General features: G+C 40.6%; 1 protein-coding gene across 5 annotated transcripts in view; it reads left to right on the plus strand.

Moving 5' to 3' along the window:
- The window catches only part of CHST15 (carbohydrate sulfotransferase 15), a 97,685-nt gene extending 76,854 nt beyond the window's left edge, over positions 1-20,831 (plus strand). For all 5 annotated transcript variants that reach the window (XM_048858268.2, XM_048858267.2, XM_048858269.2 and 2 more), the window contains exons 6-8: positions 11,880-12,036; positions 17,787-17,934; positions 19,174-20,831. In XM_048858268.2, coding sequence (XP_048714225.1) covers positions 11,880-12,036; positions 17,787-17,934; positions 19,174-19,364 — 496 coding nt within the window. In that variant the 3' untranslated portion in view covers positions 19,365-20,831. The remainder of the gene's footprint in view (positions 1-11,879; positions 12,037-17,786; positions 17,935-19,173) is intronic.
- The last annotated feature ends 1,819 nt before the right edge of the window (positions 20,832-22,650 follow it).

Consider the following 22,650-nt stretch of genomic DNA (forward strand, 5'->3'; position numbering starts at 1 on the left):
ACCACATTCTTGGGCGTCTGGGTGTGGAGGCTATGGAACTTGGGGAGGAGGGCAGTTGGTTACACAGGGGCTGTAGTGGCAGTCTGTGCTCCAGCTGCCTTTGCTGCAGCTCAACCATACACTGGACCATACTGGTTTGATCCTCCAGCAGCCTCAGCATTGAATCCTGCCTCCTCTCATCATGCTGCCGCCACATTTGAGCTTCAGCCCTCTTCAGCCCACCACCTCTCCTCCCGGTCATTTTGTGCTTTCCTCCACTCTGACATTATTTGCCTCCATGCATTCGTCTGTGCTCTGTCAGTGTGGGAGGACAGCATGAGCTCAGAGAACATTTCATCACGAGTGCGCTTTTTTTTCTTTCTAATCTTCACTAGCCTGTGGGAAGGAGAAGATCCTGTGATCATTGAAACACATGCAGCTGGTGGAGAAAAAAAAGGGACAGCGGTATTTAAAAAGACACATTTTATAAAACAGTGGCTACACTCTTTCAGGGTAAACCTTGCTGTTAACATTACATACATAGCACATTTGCTTTCGTTACAAGGTTGCATTTTGCCTCCCCCCACCACGTGGCTACCCCCTCAACCCTCCCCGTGGCTAACAGCGGGGAACATTTCTGTTCAGCCACAGGCAAACAGCCCAGCAGGAACGAGCACCTCTGAATGTCCCCTGAAGAAAAGCACCCTATTTCAACCAGGTGACCATGAATGATATCTCACTCTCCTGAGGATAACACAGAGATAAAGAACGGATGTTGTTTGAACGCCAGCAAACATACACTGCAATGCTTTGTTGTACAATGATTTCCGAGTACGTGTTACTGGCCTGGAGTGGTAAAGTGTCCTAGCATGGAGGATGCAATAAGGCTGCCATCCCCAGAAACCTTTTGCAAAGGCTTTGGGAGTACATCCAGGAGAGCCGCGAATGTCAGGGCAAATTAATCCTTTCACATGCTTGCTTTTAAACCATGTATAGTATTTTAAAAGGTACGCTCACCGGAGGTCCCTTCTCCGCCAGCCGGGTCCAGGAGGCAGCCTTGGGTGGGTTTGGGGGGTACTGGCTCCAGGTCCAGGGTGAGAAACAGTTCCTGGCTGTCGGGAAAACCGGTTTCTCCGCTTGCTTGCTTTGAGCTATCTACAACCTCCTCCTCATCATCATCTTCTTCGTCCCCAAAACCTGCTTCCGTGTTGCCTCCATCTCCATTGAAGGAGTCAAACAACATGGCTGGGGTAGTGGTGGCTGAACCCCCTAAAATGGCATGCAGCTCATCATAGAAGCGGCATGTTTGGGGCTCTGACCCGGAGCGGCCGTTCGCCACTCTGGTTTTCTGGTAGGCTTGCCTCAGCTCCTTAAGTTTCACGCAGCACTGCTTCGGGTCCCTGTTATGGCCTCTGTCCTTCATGCCCTGGGAGATTTTGACAAAGGTTTTGGCATTTCGAAAACTGGAACAGTGTTCTGATAGCACGGATTCCTGTCCCCGTACAGCGATCAGATCCCATACCTCCCGTTCAGTCCATGCTGGAGCTCTTTTACGATTCTGGGACTCCATCATGGTCACCTCTGCTGATGAGCTCTGCATGGTGACTTGCAGCTTGCCATTGCTGGCCAAACAGAAAATGAGATTCAAAAGTTCGCGGTTCTTTTCCTGTCTACTTGGCCAGTGCATCTGAGTTGAGAGTGCTGTCCAGAGCGGTCACAATGGAGCACTCTGGGATAGCTCCTGGAGGCCAATACCGTTGAATTGTGTCCACGCTACCCCAAATTTGACCCGGCAAGGCCAATTTAAGCGCTAATCCACTTGTCAGGGGTGGAGTAAGGAAATCGATTTTAAGAGCCCTTTAAGTCGAAATAAAGGGCTTCATCGTGTGGACGGGTGCAGGCTTACATAGATTTAACGCTGCTAAATTCGACCTAAAATCCTAGTGTAGACCAGGGCTTAGAGACTAACCAATTTATTTGAGCATAAGCTTTCATGAGCTACAGCTTACTTCATTGGATGCATTCAGTGGAAAATACAGTGGGGAGATTTATATACACAGAGAACATGAAACAATGGGTGTTACCATACACACTGTAACGAGAGTGATCAGGTAAGATGAGCTGTTACCAGCAGGAGAGCCGTGGGGGCGCGGGGGGAACCTTTTGTAGTGATGATCAAGGTGGGCCATTTCCAGCAGTTGACAAGAATGTCTGAGGAACAGCGGGAGAGTTGGGGGGAATAAACATGGGGAAATAGTTTTACTTTGTTTAATGACCCATCCACTCCCAGTCTTTATTCAAGCCTAAGTTAATTGTATCCAGTTTGCAAATTAATTCCAATTCAGCAATCTCTCATTGGAGTCTGTTTCTGAAGGTTTTTTGTTGAAGAATTGCCACTTTTAGGTCTGTAATCGAGTGACCAAAGAGATTGAAGTGTTCTCTGACTGGTTTATGAATGTTATAATTCTTGACATCTGATTTGTGTCCATTTATTCTTTTACGTAGAGACTGTCCAGTTTGGCCAATGTACATGGCAGAGGGGCATTTCTGGCACATGATGGCATATATCACAGATGTGCAGGTGAACGAGCCTCTGATAGTGTGGCTGATGTGATTAGGCCCTATGATGGTGTCCCCTGAATAGATATGTGGACACACAGTTGGCTACGGACTTTGTTGCAAGGTTAGGTTCCTGGGTTAGTGGTTCTGTTGTGTGGTGTGTGGTTGCTGGTGAGTATTTGCTTCAGGTTGAGGGGCTATCTGTAAGCAAGGATTGGCCTGTCTCCCAAGATCTGTGAGAGTGATGGGTCATCCGTCAGGATAGGTTGTAGATCCTTGATGATGCGTTGGAGAGGTTTTAGTTGGGGGCTGAAGGTGATGGCTCATGGCGTTCTGTTATTTTCTTCCCTCCTCTCCTCCCCCCACCCCGCACTCTCCTGCTGGTAATAGCTCACCTTACCTGATCACTCTCGTTACAGTGTGTGTGGTAACACCCATTGTTTCATGTTCTCTGTGTATATAAATCTCCCCACTGTATTTTCCACTGAATGCATCCGATGAAGTGCGCTGTAGCTCATGAAAGCTTATGCTCAAATAAGTTGGTTAGTCTCTAAGGTGCCACAAGTCCTCCTTTTCTTTATACAAGGTTTTTTTGTTTGTTTGTTAAAATCTTGGAAAGACTTGGTAAAGTACTAAGCTAAAATGTCTGGGGCATATTTAACTTCCACAGCTAACACTTACTTAACAGGTCATCCTTGGACTTGCTGACTTTGGCAGTGGTATGGGGTTGAACTTTTACAAAGATAAACTGTTCTTGAACTATTTTTCCTGTGTATTAGACACAAACAGCTTTTTTTTCCATTTATGTTTTAGCTCTTCCCTGGGCAGCTGTGCCCTAGCAGGCTGTCAGTAGAGAGGGATTTGTACTGTGCTCTCGTTTGCACTGTGGTGCAGAGGGTAGCAAAGGCAAAGAACAGAGGCCCTGAGGAGCAGAGTGAAGCTGTGCAGCATGATCCACAGTCCCTTCATGGCAACAACACATTTTGTCAAATATATATTTTCAGGGCAGTTCAACCACCTGCAGGGTAGGGCTTCACCATCCTTCAAGGACAAGGTCTCCGGTAAAAGGTCCTTACCTTGCACAGGAAAGCGGTGAGGGGACCTGAGAGGTTAGTGGAAGAGTAGATAGTCTTCACTGATGTTATAAGGACCACACAGTTTGAGCCAAAGTTTCCCATGTATGCTGTAGCTTGTGGTTGTGGGCCATGCCTCTCTAGGTAGCCTCTAATGCCACACACAAGTGGCAAGAATCTACAGTGGTGTACTTCCTCCAATTTTTTATAGCACTGGAGAACTTTTGACGTTAGTTCTCCTTTACTACTGAGCTAGACACATCTGGCCAGATACACAGTTTCAAAGATAAAGGCAATATATTGAGGACCACAAAAATGCGGGTGAGGGGAAGCACATAATTCTAACGAGGCTATCCAAAACAGGGCTGCACCAAATAATTCCAGCGCTAGACACACGCTTCATGGGTTTCAGTGTGCCCTGCCACACTGCCATGGCTCACCCACAGAAAAGGCATCTACTACGCTGGTAGGGTCCACAAACATGTTTGTTTGGGCAGGTTACCACCCCAGAAAAAACATTATAGGGTGATGGCAGCAAGGGCTACCCACGCATACTATCCCTGTGAGTGAGTGTTGTCAGAGGCCCCCAGAACAGCAGTATGCTGAATTAATAACCCATTAAAATGCATGGGGCAGCTCTCCCATTTGAGAGCAGAACTATAGTTAAAGGCTGTCTACGGACTCAGGCACTGATATCGCTTGGGTCACGTTTTCAGGCTTTTAGAAATATAAAGTCAGATCATCAGTTGATGTCCTCACATAACTCTTGAGCTGAGACACTAGGCTTGTGCCTCTGAGGTCTGATCCAACACCCACTGACCCAGTGGGAAGACTGCCATCGACTTCGGTTGGCATTGGATTGGCCCCATAGGATATGTCTACACTGCAGTTAAATACCTATGGCTGGCCTATGTAAGCTGATGGGCTCGTGTGGCTTGGGCTAAGGAGCTGTTTAATTGGGGGCCTGAGCCTGAATGTCTACACCACAATTAAACATGAGCCTGAGTTGGGTGATATGGGCCAGCCGTGCCTGTTAAATGCAGCGTGTAGACATACCCATAGTGCCTATGTCTTAATCAGTTCCTGTATCTACATGAACTAGCTAAATGTTATTGAGTGATTACAAGGTGATATCCCATTATCACTCTTACAGAGTTTTATTCCATTTTTAACTAAGTCCGAGATAAACGTCAGCAGTGAAATTCCAGTTCATCAACAGAGGGAAGAGCAAACCCATCTTCTCTCCTGTCCTGTAAATTTTGATAATTATTTTATCAGTACTGTGCTAGAAACCATGCGCTAAACTACATCTGGAGGAAGGAGGTGATGGGTGAAGACTAGCCCTTCAGGGCAGGAATTGTCTCTTGTATGTTTGTGTAGCGCCCAGCACAATGGGTCCCCATTGGGACATTTGGGTGCTAACATAATACAATTTAATTAAAATTCAATTGGAAATTGACAACCTAAGCTAAGGCCTAAACTTATTATAATCTATTCAAGTTATTTAAATTAAATACAAAAAATATTAAGCAACACATGTGTGCTGCCAAATTTTAAAGAAAGTCAAACTATTGAGCTGGTGGAAGCCACTATATAAGTACCTAGAAACAAAGTTAGTTGAAATGAAAAACTGACTTTTCACAACAGCAGCTGCAGAGAGAATATTTTCTTTATTTCAGTTTATTCAACAAGCTGAGTTCAGTGACTAGTTCACTAAAAGTTAAGAAACCAATTGGGAGTTGAAAAAGCAGGAATGCTTGCTTCCCTTTCCCAGCATATGAATAAAAATTAATTGGAGAGGATGAGATCTACTAATCCTAACATCTTGAAGGACATATTAATCAGAACAATCCATTCAGTTCACTCTAACTACCAATAATACTTGCTTTTGTATAATAAATCAGTTAGTTTTAAATGCAAAACATGTTTTGATAAGCTTCTAAATAATTTTTTTCCTTATTTATCCAGCACTTTTACAGTAGTTTTATTCAATAAAAAGACCTTAAAATGCTAGTGTTGTGCATATTTAATTGAATTTCCATCAAAATATAACTTGACACAAATCTCAAGTAAAAATTAATTGCCTTTTAATAAATAAAGAATGCATCATTCACCATTTTATAACAAATTAAAAATATAAAATTTAGGAATTTTAATAAATAAGTGATATAACTACTTAAATAAGTGTGTGTGAGTAGTGTAGTGTATCCTTCTTGTGAGCCAAATGAAGCACCAAAATTAGTGTGAAGGCTATATTTAATTGCCAGTCAATATGGTTTATTGGTATCAACCAATAAGAATCAAACTCTTCAGAAAAATAACTAAAGTACAAATGCAAAGCATGACTTAAATCAAAGTTTCCTGCTTGTTGATCTGAAATCATGATTAAAATCAGTTATCTAAATTGCTTTGATTTACATCAATCAACATATAAATATTTAATAAGAAGTCATCCCAGGCAGGCTTTCTGAACATGTTTCGTAATAAAGCAGGGCACATCCCTTCCATTTGCACTGGTGGAGGAGAGTGGAAGTTGGCACTGAAATGTTTAACCCAGGAGCATCATATCATGATGCTTACGTATCCAGTCAGGTTGCATGGTATTAGGTGGCAGGTCATCTGCTGTGGTTTCTCCTTGACTAGATTTCCTGACATCATGACTTTGCAAAACAGGAACTGCCAGAGTGGTCCCTCCCTGTTTGTCAGCTGTAAAGAGCCATGCCAGCGTTTCCTGACACAGAGGACTGGAAGAGCATTTCCCAACTGTTAAATGCTCCTCCTGACCTTAGGGTTTAAGACATGGTAATTTTATGCAAGAGAGCTGGTTGAAGTACCTCCCTCATGTTACTTATCCAGAATTTTCTCATTACTTTACCATCCTCTGTAATATGGGTGTTTCACTTTGCCAGTTGTAATATGCGTGAGACAAAAAGTGGGTTCCATTTCACTAACTTGGTATTTACTGGGAAGTAGATTCTGTCTGTTTAGGATTTCATTTGCCCTTTTTGCTTGTGCCTCATCTGAAATCATAGGAGCAAGTTTAGCCCTGTCATAAAAGGCTGCAACTCTCATTGGTCCAGATTCTGCTGTCAATTACATTAAGAGACTGCTGGTACAGAGGGCATTCTGGAATGTGTTGGTGCAGTCAGGATTATGGGAAGGGGTGTGGCCAGGCTTGTCTTCAGCTGCTGCAAGGCTCATATGGGCCTTGGACAGCCAGTACACCGCATGAGCCCCTTATTCTGTCCTTTGGCTCAATACAGTCATTCTGCATTTAGGGCCTGATTCTGCTTCCAATGAATTCAATGGGAAAGTTCCCAGTGACATCAGTTGTGTAGATTCCCAGTGCAATTGAGATCAGAAATTGTCCCACTGGTTTCAGTTGGAGTCGCACGTGCTTATATCAGGGTTGACTTGTTTCATAATCCTTTGTGGGTGCCATAACAGTCATGGCCATGTTATTTACTTGTGTGAACTTATGATTGAGTATAATGACTTCAAGTGAGCAATAAGTACCAGGAGCAGCTGAAATCCTAATCAACAAAGATTTTATTTTCATGCAGCTGTCCCTAGAATTGAAAAACAGATGGAAAAAAATATAGAAAATGTAGGCGGTTGAGTAGAGAGAGAAATGCTTTCCATAAGGTGTCAGCAGCTCTTCAATTTAAAAAACATTATTTTAGATGATTAGAACAAATAATCAGAAAAATTAAACCTTTTAAACAAACTGCAGTTATGGCTCATCTTCAAAATGATTCTTGCTGGCTCCATTCCTCCTGCAAGCGCCAGTTCTCCTGTACCCTGGATGGCAAGAACTGTCAGCCTGATCCTATTCTCCTGGAGAGAGATTCTTCCAGCCTGATCCTCATTTAGGGTTTTTGTTAACGTGCCATTATCAAACAGCAGTCTTTCCATGCACATGTATTACTATGCACTTCCAGGAGAAGATACTGCTGCGTGCTTAATGCCTGCCACATATAACTAAACTCTGCTGTTTCTGTCCCTCAGCTTCTCCCCCATCTTTTTCTCATATCCTCTACTCTGCAGCCTGATCTTCCATATACACCAGAACAGACAGATGCCTAAGGCAGCAAAATAATCCGGGCAGCCAAATACTTAGTGGCTGTTTCTTGTCAGTGAGTAGGGGCTTAAAGGGGCATACATTTCCTTGCCTGCCTTTATCAGCCAAACACTAAAAGCTGGTGCCTTCTACTCTGACAATTACCACACTTTTTTTTTAATCAGATTACACTACTCAGTTTATTTAGGGGCAGGTTGTGGCCTGACCCTACAGGACTGCATGGAGGCCTGTAAGAGAGTAAGATCCCCCACCCTCCTACATCTTCATGGCTTTCCTAGAATCCATCTCCAACATTTGGCTGCTCAACTGGTATTTCCCTCCTCACCTTTGCAGATGGATGGGAAATATGCAGAGCCTTGGTTCTCTCCCTCAGGTGCTAGAAGGGGGAATTGAAATTTCCGGATGGATAGTAGGATTTTCCTGCCAAAAGCCTGTTCCCTTCACTTCTCATCATGGAATCTTGTCAACACATTCCTTAAGAGAACTGGTGTTTCTGCAACTGGATTGGAGTGATGTGCTTGAGAATCATACAGTTACAATTATTGCTTACTTTAAACTCTATGGCCTTCTCCTTAAAGAGAAGAATAATTTTGAAGTAGAGAAGCTGAGGCGCTTGATACTTAAAAAGTATCAGTATTTCCTATAAGCAAAAATAAAAGGACAGGATTAAATCCATTGGTGGCCATGAGAAATTATACAAGCAGTCCTTAAACAGAGCATTGAAATGTGTCTATGACTGTGCACAGTCAGAAACGCAGGGCGAGAAGACACCTAATGAAGCCATCTAGTCTATCCCTCTGTGTCAAGGCAGAGTTAAGTGTACCTAGATCATTCCTGACAGATGTGTGTCTAACCTGTTTGTGAAAAGCTCCAAGAAGGATTCCACAACCTCCCTAGGTAACCTGGTCCAGTGGTTAACTATTCTTATGGTTTGAAAGTTTTTCCTAATATCTAACTTAAATCTCCCTTGCTGCAAACTAAACTGATTACTTCTTGTCCTACCTTCTGTGGACATGGACAATGATTAATCTCTGTCCTCTTTATAACAACCTTTTACATATTTGAAGATGTTACATCCATTCTCAGTCTTCTCTTCTCTAGACTAAGCAAGCCTAATTCTTTCACATTTTCCCTATGTTTACTTAATTTTTTTTATTTTTGCTCTCCTCTGGAGTGTCTCCAGTTGTCCACATCTTTCTGAAAGTATGGTACCCAAAACTGGACTCTCCAGCTAACGCCTCACTAGTGCCGAGTAGAGTGGAACAATTACTTCCCATGGCTTAAATATAGCACACCTGTTAATACAACCCAGAGTGACATTTGCCTTTTTTCCAGCAGCATCACACTGTTGACTCTCATTTAATTTGTAATCCACTAAAAGCCCCTTTTCTGCAGTACCGCTGCCTAACTAGTCATACTACATGTTGTATTTGTGTATTTGATTTTTCCTTCCTAAGTGCAGAACTTTACACTTGTCATTATTGAATTTCATATTAGTGTTTTCAGATTAATTATCCAACTTATTAAGATCATTTTGAATTCTAATCCTCTCTCCTGTTGTAGTAGAATATTGCTAAAAACTGTTAACTTCAACAACACAGGTGAACCAGTTTTGTTTCAGTACATAAACAGAAAGATGCAACTAATGTAGGCCCAATCCCATATCACTTCTGCAGATAAATCTAGAGGAATCGATGCACACTTGAAATTTTGCCAAGGAGCAGAAATGTAATAACAGAAGGCTCTGACTGCCTACCAGTTAAATTTTCCAAACAAGATCTATATTTCTCTATGGAAATTCTCTTCAATCTGCTAACAGAATTGCTGGGCTGGGGAGTGGCCAAAAATTAGAAACCATACTGGACAGGGCTCTTAATTGGGTCTCTGGTGACAGACAGCTACAGATTATCTTTTGCTTTTTGAAGTAAATACAAATCATGTCCTTCCTCCTGACATTGCCAGCTAAGGATCTGATTGTGCAAGCCTTATTCATATTGGTGAAGTCTTATTTAGGCGAGCACCGGGTATGTATGTCTACAATGCAGCTAGGAGAGAGCCTCCCAGCCTGGATAGACAGACCTGCACTAGCTCTGCTCCAGCTAGCATACTAAAAATAGCAATGTGGACATTGTGGGATGGGCAGTGGCTTGGGCTAGCCACCAGAGCTCAGATCCAGGGTGTTGGGTGGGCTTGGATTTGGGTGGCTAGCCTGAGCTGCTGCCCATGCAATGTCCACACTGCTATTTTTAGCACTCTAGCTCAAGCAGACCAAGTGCAAGTCCATCTACTTGGGCTGGGAGGCACGCTTCCAGCTGTAGTGTAGACATACTCTTTGAAGTCAATAGGGCTACTTGCATGAGTCCATGTTCACTGGTTTGAGAAAAGGTTGCACAGAGCCCTTAGTGTCTCATCATCAGTTTCTCAATTTTTCTCAAGTTTTCAGTACTGTTTTTTGAATATGTAAAAATGAAATTAAAAACAAATCTAAAAGTTCAGAAATTAAGAGTCTGTCTATATGAAACGCTATCCTTTTATTCCTCCAACCTCTCTCTCCTCTACTTACTCTCACCCTTTCATTTGTCCTTTCTTTCTGTCTTTTCATTTTTTAGATGAGTTAGGAGTTCATAAACTCATACTGTGATAAATGCCCTGATCCACCAAAGCACTGAAGCACATGCTTGACTCCAGTGGGAGTGCTCGTGTACGGAGTGCTTTGCTGAAACAGGGCCTAACCTCTCTAAATAAAAAGTAGTATTTTAAAGCTTCTGTGGAAATCTCTGGCCAGCCTGATATTTTTGGTTTAATAAAAATGGGAAGGGCATCGAAGATGGAAGTGGATTCAGTGTTCCTCCAGCATTATAGCTGTGAAATAAAATCCACTTTTACATTTAGATCATGATTTACATAAACGTATGCTCTTACGGAGAGTGAAGTGTATTCAGGATCTCTCAAATTCTGTGTCCAAGAATGGATTCTTTGGGCTCCTAATACTTCTGTACTCTCACCCTTGCTGCAGAGATTGGCTCTGAAGTGGTGCAGAATTTTCAGGACTCTGGATATATCTCATGAGCCCCAAACAGGTGAAAATGACATATGTATCTCATTCAAAGGGTGATAAACTATCTTTTGTTTGTCACATCCTGGCATTTCCCTTATGTTTGGTTTTAAAATGATGTTGACATCTAGAGATTCTAATCAGAGTCCCAGGGATTAAAAACAAATAAAATAAATATTTCATTTTACACTTTTATGTCCATCCAAATGAACCAGAATTTAAGTAATCTTTGTCTTGTAATATTTAAGCAACTATAAATGTTTGAAATGATTTGCACAAATATTTCATATTTGAAATCACAGTGCACCCTGCCATTTGCACCGTAATTCAAATTTGTATGGCCGAGATGGCTAGTAAATAGCTGCAGAGCAAGGTATTGCAGCATGGTTGCTTATAATATTGGTATTGTGTATATATGTGGACCGTAGGTGCTGTAGTTCTTACTCAGGCAAAACTCCTATTGAACTAAATGGGAACTTTGCCTGAATAGAGACAGCAGGAGTGAGACCACAGATTGTGCCATGATACAGCTCCTCATCACGTTGCATACCAAGCATACAGAGAGGCAGTGTGGACTAGGACTCAGGAAACCTGGTTTCTATTTCCAGCTCTCCTACGGGCTGTCTTGGAAAAGTCACTCTACTTTTCTTTGCCTCGGTTTCTTCTCCCACTCTTTGTCCATTTTGTCTGTTTAGACAGTAAGCTGTTTTGAGGCAGGGTCTGTCTCTTACTATGGGTTCATTCAGAGCTTAGCACAATAGGACCCTTTTTAGTTGGGGCTTCTAGGCATTACTGCAATACAGAATAACAATAATTAATACAAAATAAACAAAGATATATTTCAAGAGTTTCTCTTCAGAAAAGGATTGGCTCCTAACTACTTAGGGCCAAATCCTGTTAGATGCTGACTTTAATAAGAGTGGAGGATGCTTAGCAACTCACAGGATTGGACCCTTAAGGTCTGAGCCGAAGCCCGCTGAAATCAACTTCAGCAGGTTTTGGATAAGCTACTAAAGGGTAAATGTTACATTCAGGCCCTCTTGTCTCAAGTAACATTGCTATCTTATTTTCAATAATATAAATTGATTTTCTTGAATTTCATTCATCATTTACACATGTATTTCATTCACAGATTGTACTCGGATTATCTGTACTTTGCAAGTGCGAATAAATCCGCAGAAGACTTTCATGAAAAAGTGGCAGATTCCCTGCAGCTGTTTGAAAATTGCATGCTGGATTACTCACTGAGAGCCTGTGTCTACAACAACACTCTTAACAATGCCATGCCTGTATGTATTTCCAGTAACATTTTGATTCCTTGCTTAACAATAGAACATTTTGTCTGGATTATTAAAATACCAGGATCCTTAGCAAACTATTAATAATAATTATAATTATAATCAAGATGTGGTTCAGTTTGTGACTACCAACAAACTTTCCTCCTTTTTTTTTTTTTAAGTTGGTGACATAAAAATATATTCATACATGTAAAAACTGATGTGCTGGCTTAGCTGTCTCTTCAGTCTGTTCCCTGATGAGCGCCAGCAGTAAAAATACATTGGTTCTCGTGGGCAGGAGCATGAAGAACACATTTAGCAAAGATTACAGTTTAATCTTCACTTGCAAACCTATCCAAAAAATAGCTCTGGCAAAGATAAGGCAATTTCCGAACTGCAAGTAAGAATACATCATTTATGCTGGATTTTTTTTTCCCAGGAAAAGGCTATTGATAGCTAGATTAAATGTGCTCTCTCTCACGCTTTTTTAAAACTGTGCACAGCAGAAAAGGGCTGAATCTCAGTGTGCTTGGTCCAAAATCCACATTTTTAGTGTTGATTTGTTTCTATATTTTGTTTGAGGGTGAAAAAAGGGTTTTTGCAAATATCTATCTATCTAGAGATACATAGCAGTATCTCATGTTTACTATGGGATGCATTTGTAAAGCACCAGGTGTGTGTGATCTAGCCCTTTACCTCCCATTTTCTTGATTTGGGTGGAAGGACACTTTACTCCTCCTCTCTCTCCAGACTACAGTAAATTTCATCTCATCATCATTTCCTCCAGTTACTAAAGTAACCTCAGAGGAAATCATGTATCATAGGCCCAAGCCAAAGCCCATTGAAGTCAGTGAGAGTCTTTCCAGTACTGGGAATGGGAATCAAGCCCCATGTTCCTTACTGTTGCTGTTCTCGTCATCCAGAAATGGAAGTTGAAAGAGACACAGAATAGCCTTTTTTTTTATCTAAAGTGAATTTTGTAATGTGGTATTACACCAGCAGGGGTTCGGCTCTAGTGGCTACAGTTTCAAGCTCAACAGAAAGAAAGTCACCTCTGCTACTTGTTTCAGATTTAGTCTCTAGGAACACATAAAGACCAAGGATCTGGACCACTCCCACATTTACAAGTACAAGGTCTAGTTTGTTTTACAAATTTTATTCAAGTTAAAACTAAAGTTATGATTACTCATGCATATAAAAATTCTATAAAGACCTCTGCACAAGTTATAAATATAGCTATACTCACATCCTTAATGATATTCTTACGGTCTGATGGCTGCCTTGCCAGTTGATCATTTAGTAGCGAGATGGTTCCTGCTGGAGTTTTCCCATAGGGAGCTCAGTTTTCCTGGTCTGGACACCCTCTTTTTATAATGAGATTCTGACTATACCTCATTAGTATTTATGCGCATAGTGTACCCTGCAGCTAAGGCATGTATTAGAAAAATATGACTACTGGGTATCTTGTAAGCAAAACATTTTGCTGTTAATTTTTCACAGTATCACAGTATCTTTGGTCACTTACTTATGCCAAGCATTTCTTAAGCCTATGGCCTAGTATGGCTAAGATGACATCTTACAGGTCTCAGCCTGTAGGCCTTGTGTTTCAGCCCTACATACTTAGATACCTAATACATAATTATCACTTCTAACTACTGATCCATCTTGTACTTCTATAATCCTACAACTTAACTCTATTTATCATACAATGATTATATATGACATGACATATATTAGTTAAACATAACATCGCACAATAAATGAACAAAAAAACTGTCTCCCTTGCACAAATGTAGTTGCATTGTGGCATGAATACACTTGCTCAGACCCCTCGTATTCCCCCAGGTGCCTAGACCATCATCATTTGTCCCACAGTTTATTCCTCTTCTTAGACAGCACCTTGAAGAAGGTACTTCTGAAAATTAACTCATTGTTCTTTCTTTTGAGATCATTTATATTTCCAGAAAGCTACCAATGGGTATCCTTAATAAAGCATGGAATGCCAGCTAGGCTCCTGAATGGACTTTTCAGCTTCCTCTCAGGCATAGCTGGCAAAGTCTATATATGTGTAATTTGTTATATATTGAAAGACTAGATTTTTTTTCTATGACCTTGGATGTTAGATCAGTAGCTGTGTGACTACAGCAGAAAAAAAGTACTCCTAAGAGACCAGAAGAAAAAGTAGCATAGCGATTGCCACTGCTGATAAGTAACCCTCTGTACAGAGAAGGGGCGTTCGTCAATTTATCTTCACTTACCATCAATAGAAAGTATATTAACCAAAGAAAGGGAAGGAGAGCCAGGGGTGTCAAACTAAAATTGGAGAGACTGCAGTCAGGGAGGATTCTTTGGAAAATGCTCAGTTGCACTGCATAATTTATAGGGGGAAAGCAAATGACTTTCCTGAAAAGGGGATTTTGTTTTGGAACAACAGTGGCAAAACACAGGCCTGTATATCATGCCATTTTTTCAGATGTCCAAAAAGAAGTGAAGGTGACTATCCTGGGCAACAAAGGGACTTTATGTTTGAAGTTCTTACTGGATTAAGTGAGTGTTAATTCTATCCCAGAATTCTCTGTTTGGGTAGAAGCTCAGTAATGCTATAAAATACAGTATCCCAACCTACATTACACAACTGATACTGGTTTCTTACTTGCCCCAGTACCATCCTGTTGGGAGAAAGAGGAATAAAGATGAGGAATACACGTAGATGATTTGCTGTATGATTGTACAGTGCCTAGAATAATGTGGCTCTGATCCTGTAATACTGCAATATGTGAGGCTAATAGTTAAAATAAATTATTTACAGCTTATAGCTCTGGCATGTAATGGTGGTGGTGGGGATACTTTCCTAAATTTTTGCATTATATACAATATGTACCTAAGGAATTTTGCTGCATAGGTTACCCTGTAACTCACAAGCAGCCCAAAACTAATGTCAGGTCACAGTTTCTAAGATAACCATAATTATTAGATTGTAAGATTTTTGGGAAAGGAACTGTCTTCTATTGTATGTTTGTTCAGTACCTGGCATAATGGTTTGTAATGATCATGATTATACCTCTGGGTCAGGTCAGATGGCTACAGGAGTGTGATAGAAGGTAGATACATTAGCCCTAGGTTAAGCAGGTCCCTTTTCCCTGAGTAAGATAATGGGCTGTTCCAGAATAATCAGGAAGTTGCTGGAACCAATTATGGCAGGCAGGCTAATTAGGACACCTGGAACCAATTAAGAAGCTACTAGAATCAATTAGGACAGGCAGGCTAATCAGAGCACCTGGGTTAAAAAGGACCTCACTTCAGTTAGTGAGGCGTGCGCAAGAGGGCGCAAGGAGCTGAGAGCGAGAAAGCATACTGCTGGAGGACTGAGGAGTACAAGCGTTATCAGATGTCAGGAGGAAGGTACTGTGGTGAGGATAAAGAAGGTATTGGGAAGAGGCCATGGGGAAGTAGCCCAGGGAGTTGTAGCTGTCACACAGCTGTTACAAAAAACACTGTAGACAGCTGCAATCCACAGGGCCCTGGGCTGGACCCCAGAGTGGAGGGAGGACCCAGGTTCCCCCAATCCCCCCAACTCCCTATTGGATACAGGAGGAGTTGCCCTAGACTGTCCCACCAGAGGGGAAGGTCCCTGGCCTGTCCCCCGACCCACTAGGTGGGCCAGCAGAGACTGCAGAAATTGTTCTCCTTCCTTTTTCCCCTGCTGGCCAGTGATGAGGTCAGCTGAGTGGACGGCAGGTTTGAGCCATAGCAAAAGTGGCCAAACTGAGGGCTGCCGTGAATCTCTGAGGCGAGCAAATCCACCAATAAGCGCAGGACCCACCAAGGCAGAGGAGGAACTTTGTCACATATGGTACAAATAAATAATAATAATACAATGAGTTAATAAACTGTGGGAACTGTTTACTCAGAAAGGAAATATTCCACATAACATCTGAGCCAAGAGTAAGGACTGAATTTGTCGAGAGAACTTTTGAATGTCAGTTTCTAAATCTGTGTGCCCAAAGACTGTTTTGTATGTGCAAACAGCTACTCTAATGCAAATTAAAAGTTTTTCGGCTTGCAAAAACTCAGGTATTAAAACTTAAGTGCCCAAAAATGTAGATGTGCAGTTTTGAAAGTGCATATGCAGAGATTGCTTTGGAAAATTGGCTCTTTAAGTTTGAATAGATTTTGAGTCAGGTTGAATAGATTAGTTTCTCTACTTGTCATCATCTCATAAAAGTAGAAACCAAAATATTCCATTTATGTTCTTGATTTGTAATTGTAATTTAATAACAATGATCGATAATAGTTGGATCAGATTAATGTTCCTTCTATGCTTTACTGGCAATTCAGAAAGCAGAGTGTTTCTTTTCAAATCACATCAATAAACAGGAAGTGTAGGTTGTTTTATAGATTAATTATAATAATCTTTCCATTGCTGTAGTAATGATTCAAAACTTGACTTCTTTCAGCAGTATTTAGGTCATAACTGCAATTACTCAAGTCAACTAAAAGAGCACAAGACATAGTTGTCTGCTTTTGTCAATTCTATGCTGACTGTGACTCCAAGATGTACCAAGCTTCTTTTATCAAAGGCAGGTTTTCACATCCTCTTTTCTGTTTCTGTTTCTGAATGGGTAAAAAAGAAACAAACACAGGTACAAACAGGAACTTGGAGTTTTAAGAAGCCTAAACTGCACCCTTAAATGTTCGTGCAAAATCGAGCAAAAATGGAGACCAGGTTAATGTCAGACTGAAAATTTGTCCCTTCACATAAAAGAGAAGGATCATATTTTCCTCTACAGTATAATACAGTATAAGTCTTCTGTTGAACAGTTAGCCGGTGTACTACTAAATCTATCTAGGTATTTATGCCATGCCCCTAACTTTAGTTTGGTTCTCTAGGAATTACTAATATTGACTAACAGGAGTATAGTTTAATAGTACACAAGTCCTCCGCCATCTTCATTTTAAGATAAGGTTGGTGACCTTTTCCTTCTGGACATTTGTGAGGTTGAATCTGCCAGGCCCAACTGTCCGGTGATCATTCTTCATCAAGCAAAAGATAACAGATTCTAATTGGCTTGAAAAAATGAGGCTTGTGCCATAGTAATTCATGCCATTCTACGGAATAGTCCAACAGCTGAAGGGTGGTGCAGATATTTTGATCATATCAAAACCGAAGAGGTTTTATGGAAGTATTTTCTCTTTGGTATATTCTGTGAGTATAAAGTATCCTTACAGAATGCATGTTTGATAAGAGGAATGAATTGCAACCCCAATACATCATAAGGTTTGTAAGACATTTCTGAAAGGTGCTGAGTGCCTTCAGCTACCATTGTGCACAGATCTGCACCTTTTGGCCCTGATGAAGGTGAGTGTACTTGTACATATGTTTAGCTTTAAACATCTCCATGAATACCTATTCAGTTCAATGGTTGAGGGTCAGAGTGCTCAGCACTTAGCAAGACAGGGCCCTAAGCACCTGGGCTCAGGCCCTTACTGAATTGAGATATAATTTTACAAATCTAGGGGTCCAACTCTGAAGGATTTAATTATGTAAGTAGCCCAACTGAAGTCAATAGCACTGCTTCATGCATAAGAGCTTACATGATCAAGGTTTAAATTTTTTCTAGGCATCATATTTTTAAAATCTTCTAGATCAAATCCAAAATAGATTTTCCTTCCCATGGAGAACAGTGGGTTGAATATTCATTAATTTTGATACAAGATAGAATCAATGAATTAACTCAACTTTTTTGTTTTGTTTTTTGTAGGTGAGGCTACAGGTTGGCCTTTATGTTGTGTATCTCTTGGACTGGCTGACTGTTTTTGACAAGGGTCAGATACTAGTTCTCCGCTTAGAGGATCATGCGTCCAATGTTAAATACACCATGCATATTGTGTTCCAGTTTCTGGATTTAGGTAGGCATCATCTAGCTCTTTGAGTGAAGTGCAAAAGTCATGCTTACATTCTGGATTGTTAATGCTTACGGAGAGACAACATCCAAGATGTGCATCTGTGTTCACAGAGGGGCAAATTGTGCTGTCCTAACTCAAACAAAATTACCATTGGTTCCAAAGCGTGCATTGTTTTCAATGGGAGTTTTGTCTGAGTAAGGACAGTGCAAGAAAGTGTACAAAGAATTAATAACGATGTTATAAAATCAGAAACCTGGTACTTCGTTCATGTGTTTGAGCATGTAGGGCCTGATCCTACTTCTGTTAATGTCAGTGGGAGTTTTTGTCATGAACTGCAGCAGGAGCAAGAGCTGGCCCAAGTGATCTAGACAGCCAGGTGAAATGCTTCAATGGTATGATGTGTTTTGTTGCCAAATCAGCAAATCCAGAATCTGAGTATTATAAAAGGCAGCATTTCTAGGGTCTTGGGGAATATGTTTTGACTGTCATTGACTGAGACATCAGTTGCTGATTGTCAGAACAACATTGGCAGACAGAACAATGCCTGATATTGGGAAGACAGGAGGAGGATGGAGATGTGGCTGCACATTAACCTGGTTGAGTCCAAACATTGGTCTAGGTAATTAGATTTAGCAGATTGGACAGATAAGGAGTCTGGCCCCTGCGCCTCTCATCTAAGTTGCATTGAAAGAGGTCAGTGCTAGCACAATCAGGCCTGCGGTGCACAAGTACCACTCAGGAGGGGTAAAGTTTGCTCCTATACTGAGAGTCGTCATAACACCACTTATCCCACCAAAGTCCTTAAAGAGGACTACAGTCAGAAATAAGTGCTGCACTGTTTAACTGGGTGAAGTTCACCCTGACAGGTATCAGGTGGCTCCTTCATAACATAACAAAAATTAGGAAATAAAATGAAATAATTGTTACCGAAGAATGCACATCAATGGTTATTTTTACTGTCCTATTTGTTTTCTGAAAACACATCTCTACCTCTAGAAATGATTTATGTTGCTTATTGCATGGATGATTAATTGATATGAAAGGAAAACAAAGTATTTCCATGTATTCGAACTGTGATGTATTTTACGAAACTAAACCCGTAGCCAATATTCTGGAACATAACCACTGCTACCAAAATTCCATTAATCTTTTCTTGACAAACCTATTTACTTGTCCATTTACATTCTTTACCATGAACATTTTGGGAAGAAATACATTAAAATAATTTTCTGTTGACTGCAGGGCCTATAAGTGAGAAACAAGAAGCTCTAATTACAAAGAGTCCTGCTTCAAACACTAGACGTCCTGAAGACCGAAATCTGGGACCCATGTTACCAACAACAAAGGCGATTCTAAGAGACTTCTATAGGCCTTTTAATACAAAACTGGCGCAGGTTCTTTTTGATGATGCTTTTTTATGGAAAAAGACATAATATGTAAATTCACTTCCACAAATACAGTGCTTTAAGGAGTTTTTATTTTTTAAAGTCTATTTTTGCGTGCACATTTACATTTTATCCATTCAAGGAGAAGCAAAACTAATGAGATGAGAGTTCTCTTCCATTAGCATACGATATTTCACTGAAGCTAGATCACATTTTCCTCGTGAGAATGTAAAACATCCTGTTTATCAATCTCTTGCCATTTCTTTCCCCCCCAGCAACAGAGCAGTATGGAAATAGCCTTGGAATGAAGGAGTTCTTTTACACTGTCTGACTGTGGTTTTGAAGTTTAATCTTCTCTAAAACAGTACAATACATAATTAGCATTGGTCTCTTAGAACTACACTTATGTCATCACTTTCAAGGTATGTTCTCCCCTCATTCATTCCAAAGTAATAAAAAATATCCATTAGCCATTAAAATCTTTATTTGAATTAAATCCAAAATTCTTTTTTTATAACTACAGTGCATCAACACAGTGCAGAATCACCCAGATTAATGGTATTACCTTACGTTAATTAACTAATCTGATACATTGAAAAGTCACTTGGTTATGTGTTTATATATTACTGCATTTAAGTAATTCCCAAACCTAATTAACTCCTCCAATATGCTACAGTTTGTAGTAAGAGAGGAATTGCATATTCAGTGCAAGAATGAGTAATTTGAAAGTATTAAGTTAAAGAAAAAGCTATTCACTTTTTGGCATAATATAGAATAACAGAAATACACAAGTTTCTATTTGATTTTTTTAATTTTATTTATTTAAATGCACATATGTAGAGTCCACTCATCTACCTATTTTCCCAAGAAACCAATAATGGGTCTCATGTTAAGTCCAGTGATATCAGTGGAAGTCTTTTATTTCAGTGGGATTTGGATCAGGCCCTACATGAATTATTGTGTAGTATTCCATTATAAAGAAACATGTTGATTTTCTGAAACCATTTAAAACTTAATCACTAAATTCATACACTGGTATCATACAGTATCATGCATGACAATATAATGCCTTTCATTCTAGTAGGATAGGTGCAGATAAACTGATGAAGTTGCACAACATTCTTTGTTTAAGTAAGTTCAGCTGCGCAATATTTCATGTTTTTTATTTAAAATACAGCAAGCTATATTCACTTTTTAGTTACACCCACAGAATCTCATTGAAGGTGGAATTTGGCCCAGCATATTCGAACTGTAAAGTTGATTTTAAAAAAAATTAGAGTGGATTATAGCCAAATAAAGACACTTATTTCAGTACAGTTTCTCTCAAGGACTGCGTGATATCTTCACTGAAATGACTCCAAACTGGATCAACTAAAGCTGATGCACCAAAGTCCAAAGAACCAGTTCTAACTAGTATATTGTGCTCTTACTTTTGGATACTGTTATTTTGCTCTTGTGCCTGTGTCCATAGTAGAGCTGGCTGAATAATAATAATAAAAAACAGATGCGCAAACATATTTGCAAATAATTATACTGACTTCACTGCGTTGCTGTCTCTGCAGTCATATTTATTATTTACCACCTCTCCCTTGACTGACACATAGTGTGGAAATTGTTCACAAATTCTGAACATTTCACAAATGAAAATTCATGTCAGAAGTTCATCATTGGGTATTCACTATTTGCAAATCTCCTGTTTAAAAAGATTCAGTCATCCAATCTGAGAGCAGAAAAAATACCATGGGATTCAGGTGACCCATTCTCACAGCGCAAATGTTAATAGTTTAGAGACAAGTTGGGAGAAGTAATATCTTCTATTGGACCAACTTCTGCTGGTGAAAGAGACCAGCTTAAACAGAGCTCTTCTTTAGGTCACAAACATTTTATATTCAAAATTGTTCATGAGAACTATTCAATTAATACTTATGATATTTGACACATTTGCTGAAATCAGAATTGATTCAAACATTCTGTGAACAGAAATAAGGTCTAAACTTTCAACAAATATTATTTACATTGAATAATGTGGTCAGCCCTATTGTATACCAGAATCAGTAGTCAGGAAAGGTGGATGAAAACTACCAAAAACATTTTTCTGTGGGAGTTCACTGTACTGGTTCGTTTTCTCTGGTTTCCATTCAGTTGTCAATAGCACAGATCCTGAACTGGTGGTACAGATTCACCAGTGATAAATGCTAAAGATATTTTTGTTAGCACTTTGTATCAGGAATGACTGTGACCAAATTGCATTGAGCTAGAATTGTACAGCATTCATCCATGTTGAGCAGCGCTAGCTCACATAAATAGTCCCATTGAATTCAGTGGTTGCAAAGGGTTGTGGGCGGGAGGCAGTTAGGGCCCCAGGTGGCTGTTACACCCAGTGGTTCATCTCTGGTGACAACCTCGCCTTGTGAGTGCAGTCCACAAACAGCAGCTTTGCCTAATGGATACAGTTTTTGGCGGCAACCCCACCTAGTGGGTTCAGTTTCCAGGCAGCAGCTCCACCGAATGGGTACAATTCTTGGTGAGGGAAGAGGAACACGGGCCCTCCCGCTCCACCAGGTTCTACCTTCACTCACCCTGTGGTATCTTGTGTCAGCCTCAAGTCAGCTTCCCTGGGTCGCTTCCTGCCTCCTTCTGTATTCCAGCTGGCCGTCGTCCGTCCTTGGGGAACGCTGCGTTCCAGGCTTCCTGCCCTAGTTCCAGTCTGTGGGGCATAGCCCGAATCACAGTCTAACCTTTAGCGATCAACACTTTTGTATTAAGACTTATTTGCCCCCAGCACCATGCTGGGACATTACTCAATTCTAACTCATGGTACAGAAGAACACATCCTACCTGTTCACCAACATTATTGCCCAGAGCACCCTGACTTTGTGTTGGAGGATTCCTACTCAAGTTTGGACAATAATGGGACCACAGCCAGAGACCATTGGGTCACAACCAGATCATGTACTGCAACATATCGGAAGGATGCCAGCTGATAATTGGTACAAAGGTTATGGATTCAAAAATGGAAAATGGGGAGGGGAACTAGTATATTCCAAAAAATGATTGATTGAAGATTTGGAAAGATCAGATTTCACTTGTGCTCAAAAGAAGTGCTGCTAAATGTACACAGGCTAGATCTCTGTCTAAGTTTGCCTTCATTGAATGTAAAAACAAAGAGAAATATCTGAGAAGAGCTAGGATGTTTTAAGGTTATCATCATGCATTTATACATGGTTTTGTGTCCTAAGGTTGCATTTAAGATGTATTGCTGCGCTCCAACAAACTCTGTACTTTATCAAATGCCAATTATCATTACTGATTTCTCAGGTTACTGTAGTCATTA

Source organism: Caretta caretta, chromosome 7, assembly GCF_965140235.1.
Source record: "Caretta caretta isolate rCarCar2 chromosome 7, rCarCar1.hap1, whole genome shotgun sequence".
Taxonomy (NCBI): Eukaryota; Metazoa; Chordata; order Testudines; family Cheloniidae; genus Caretta; species Caretta caretta.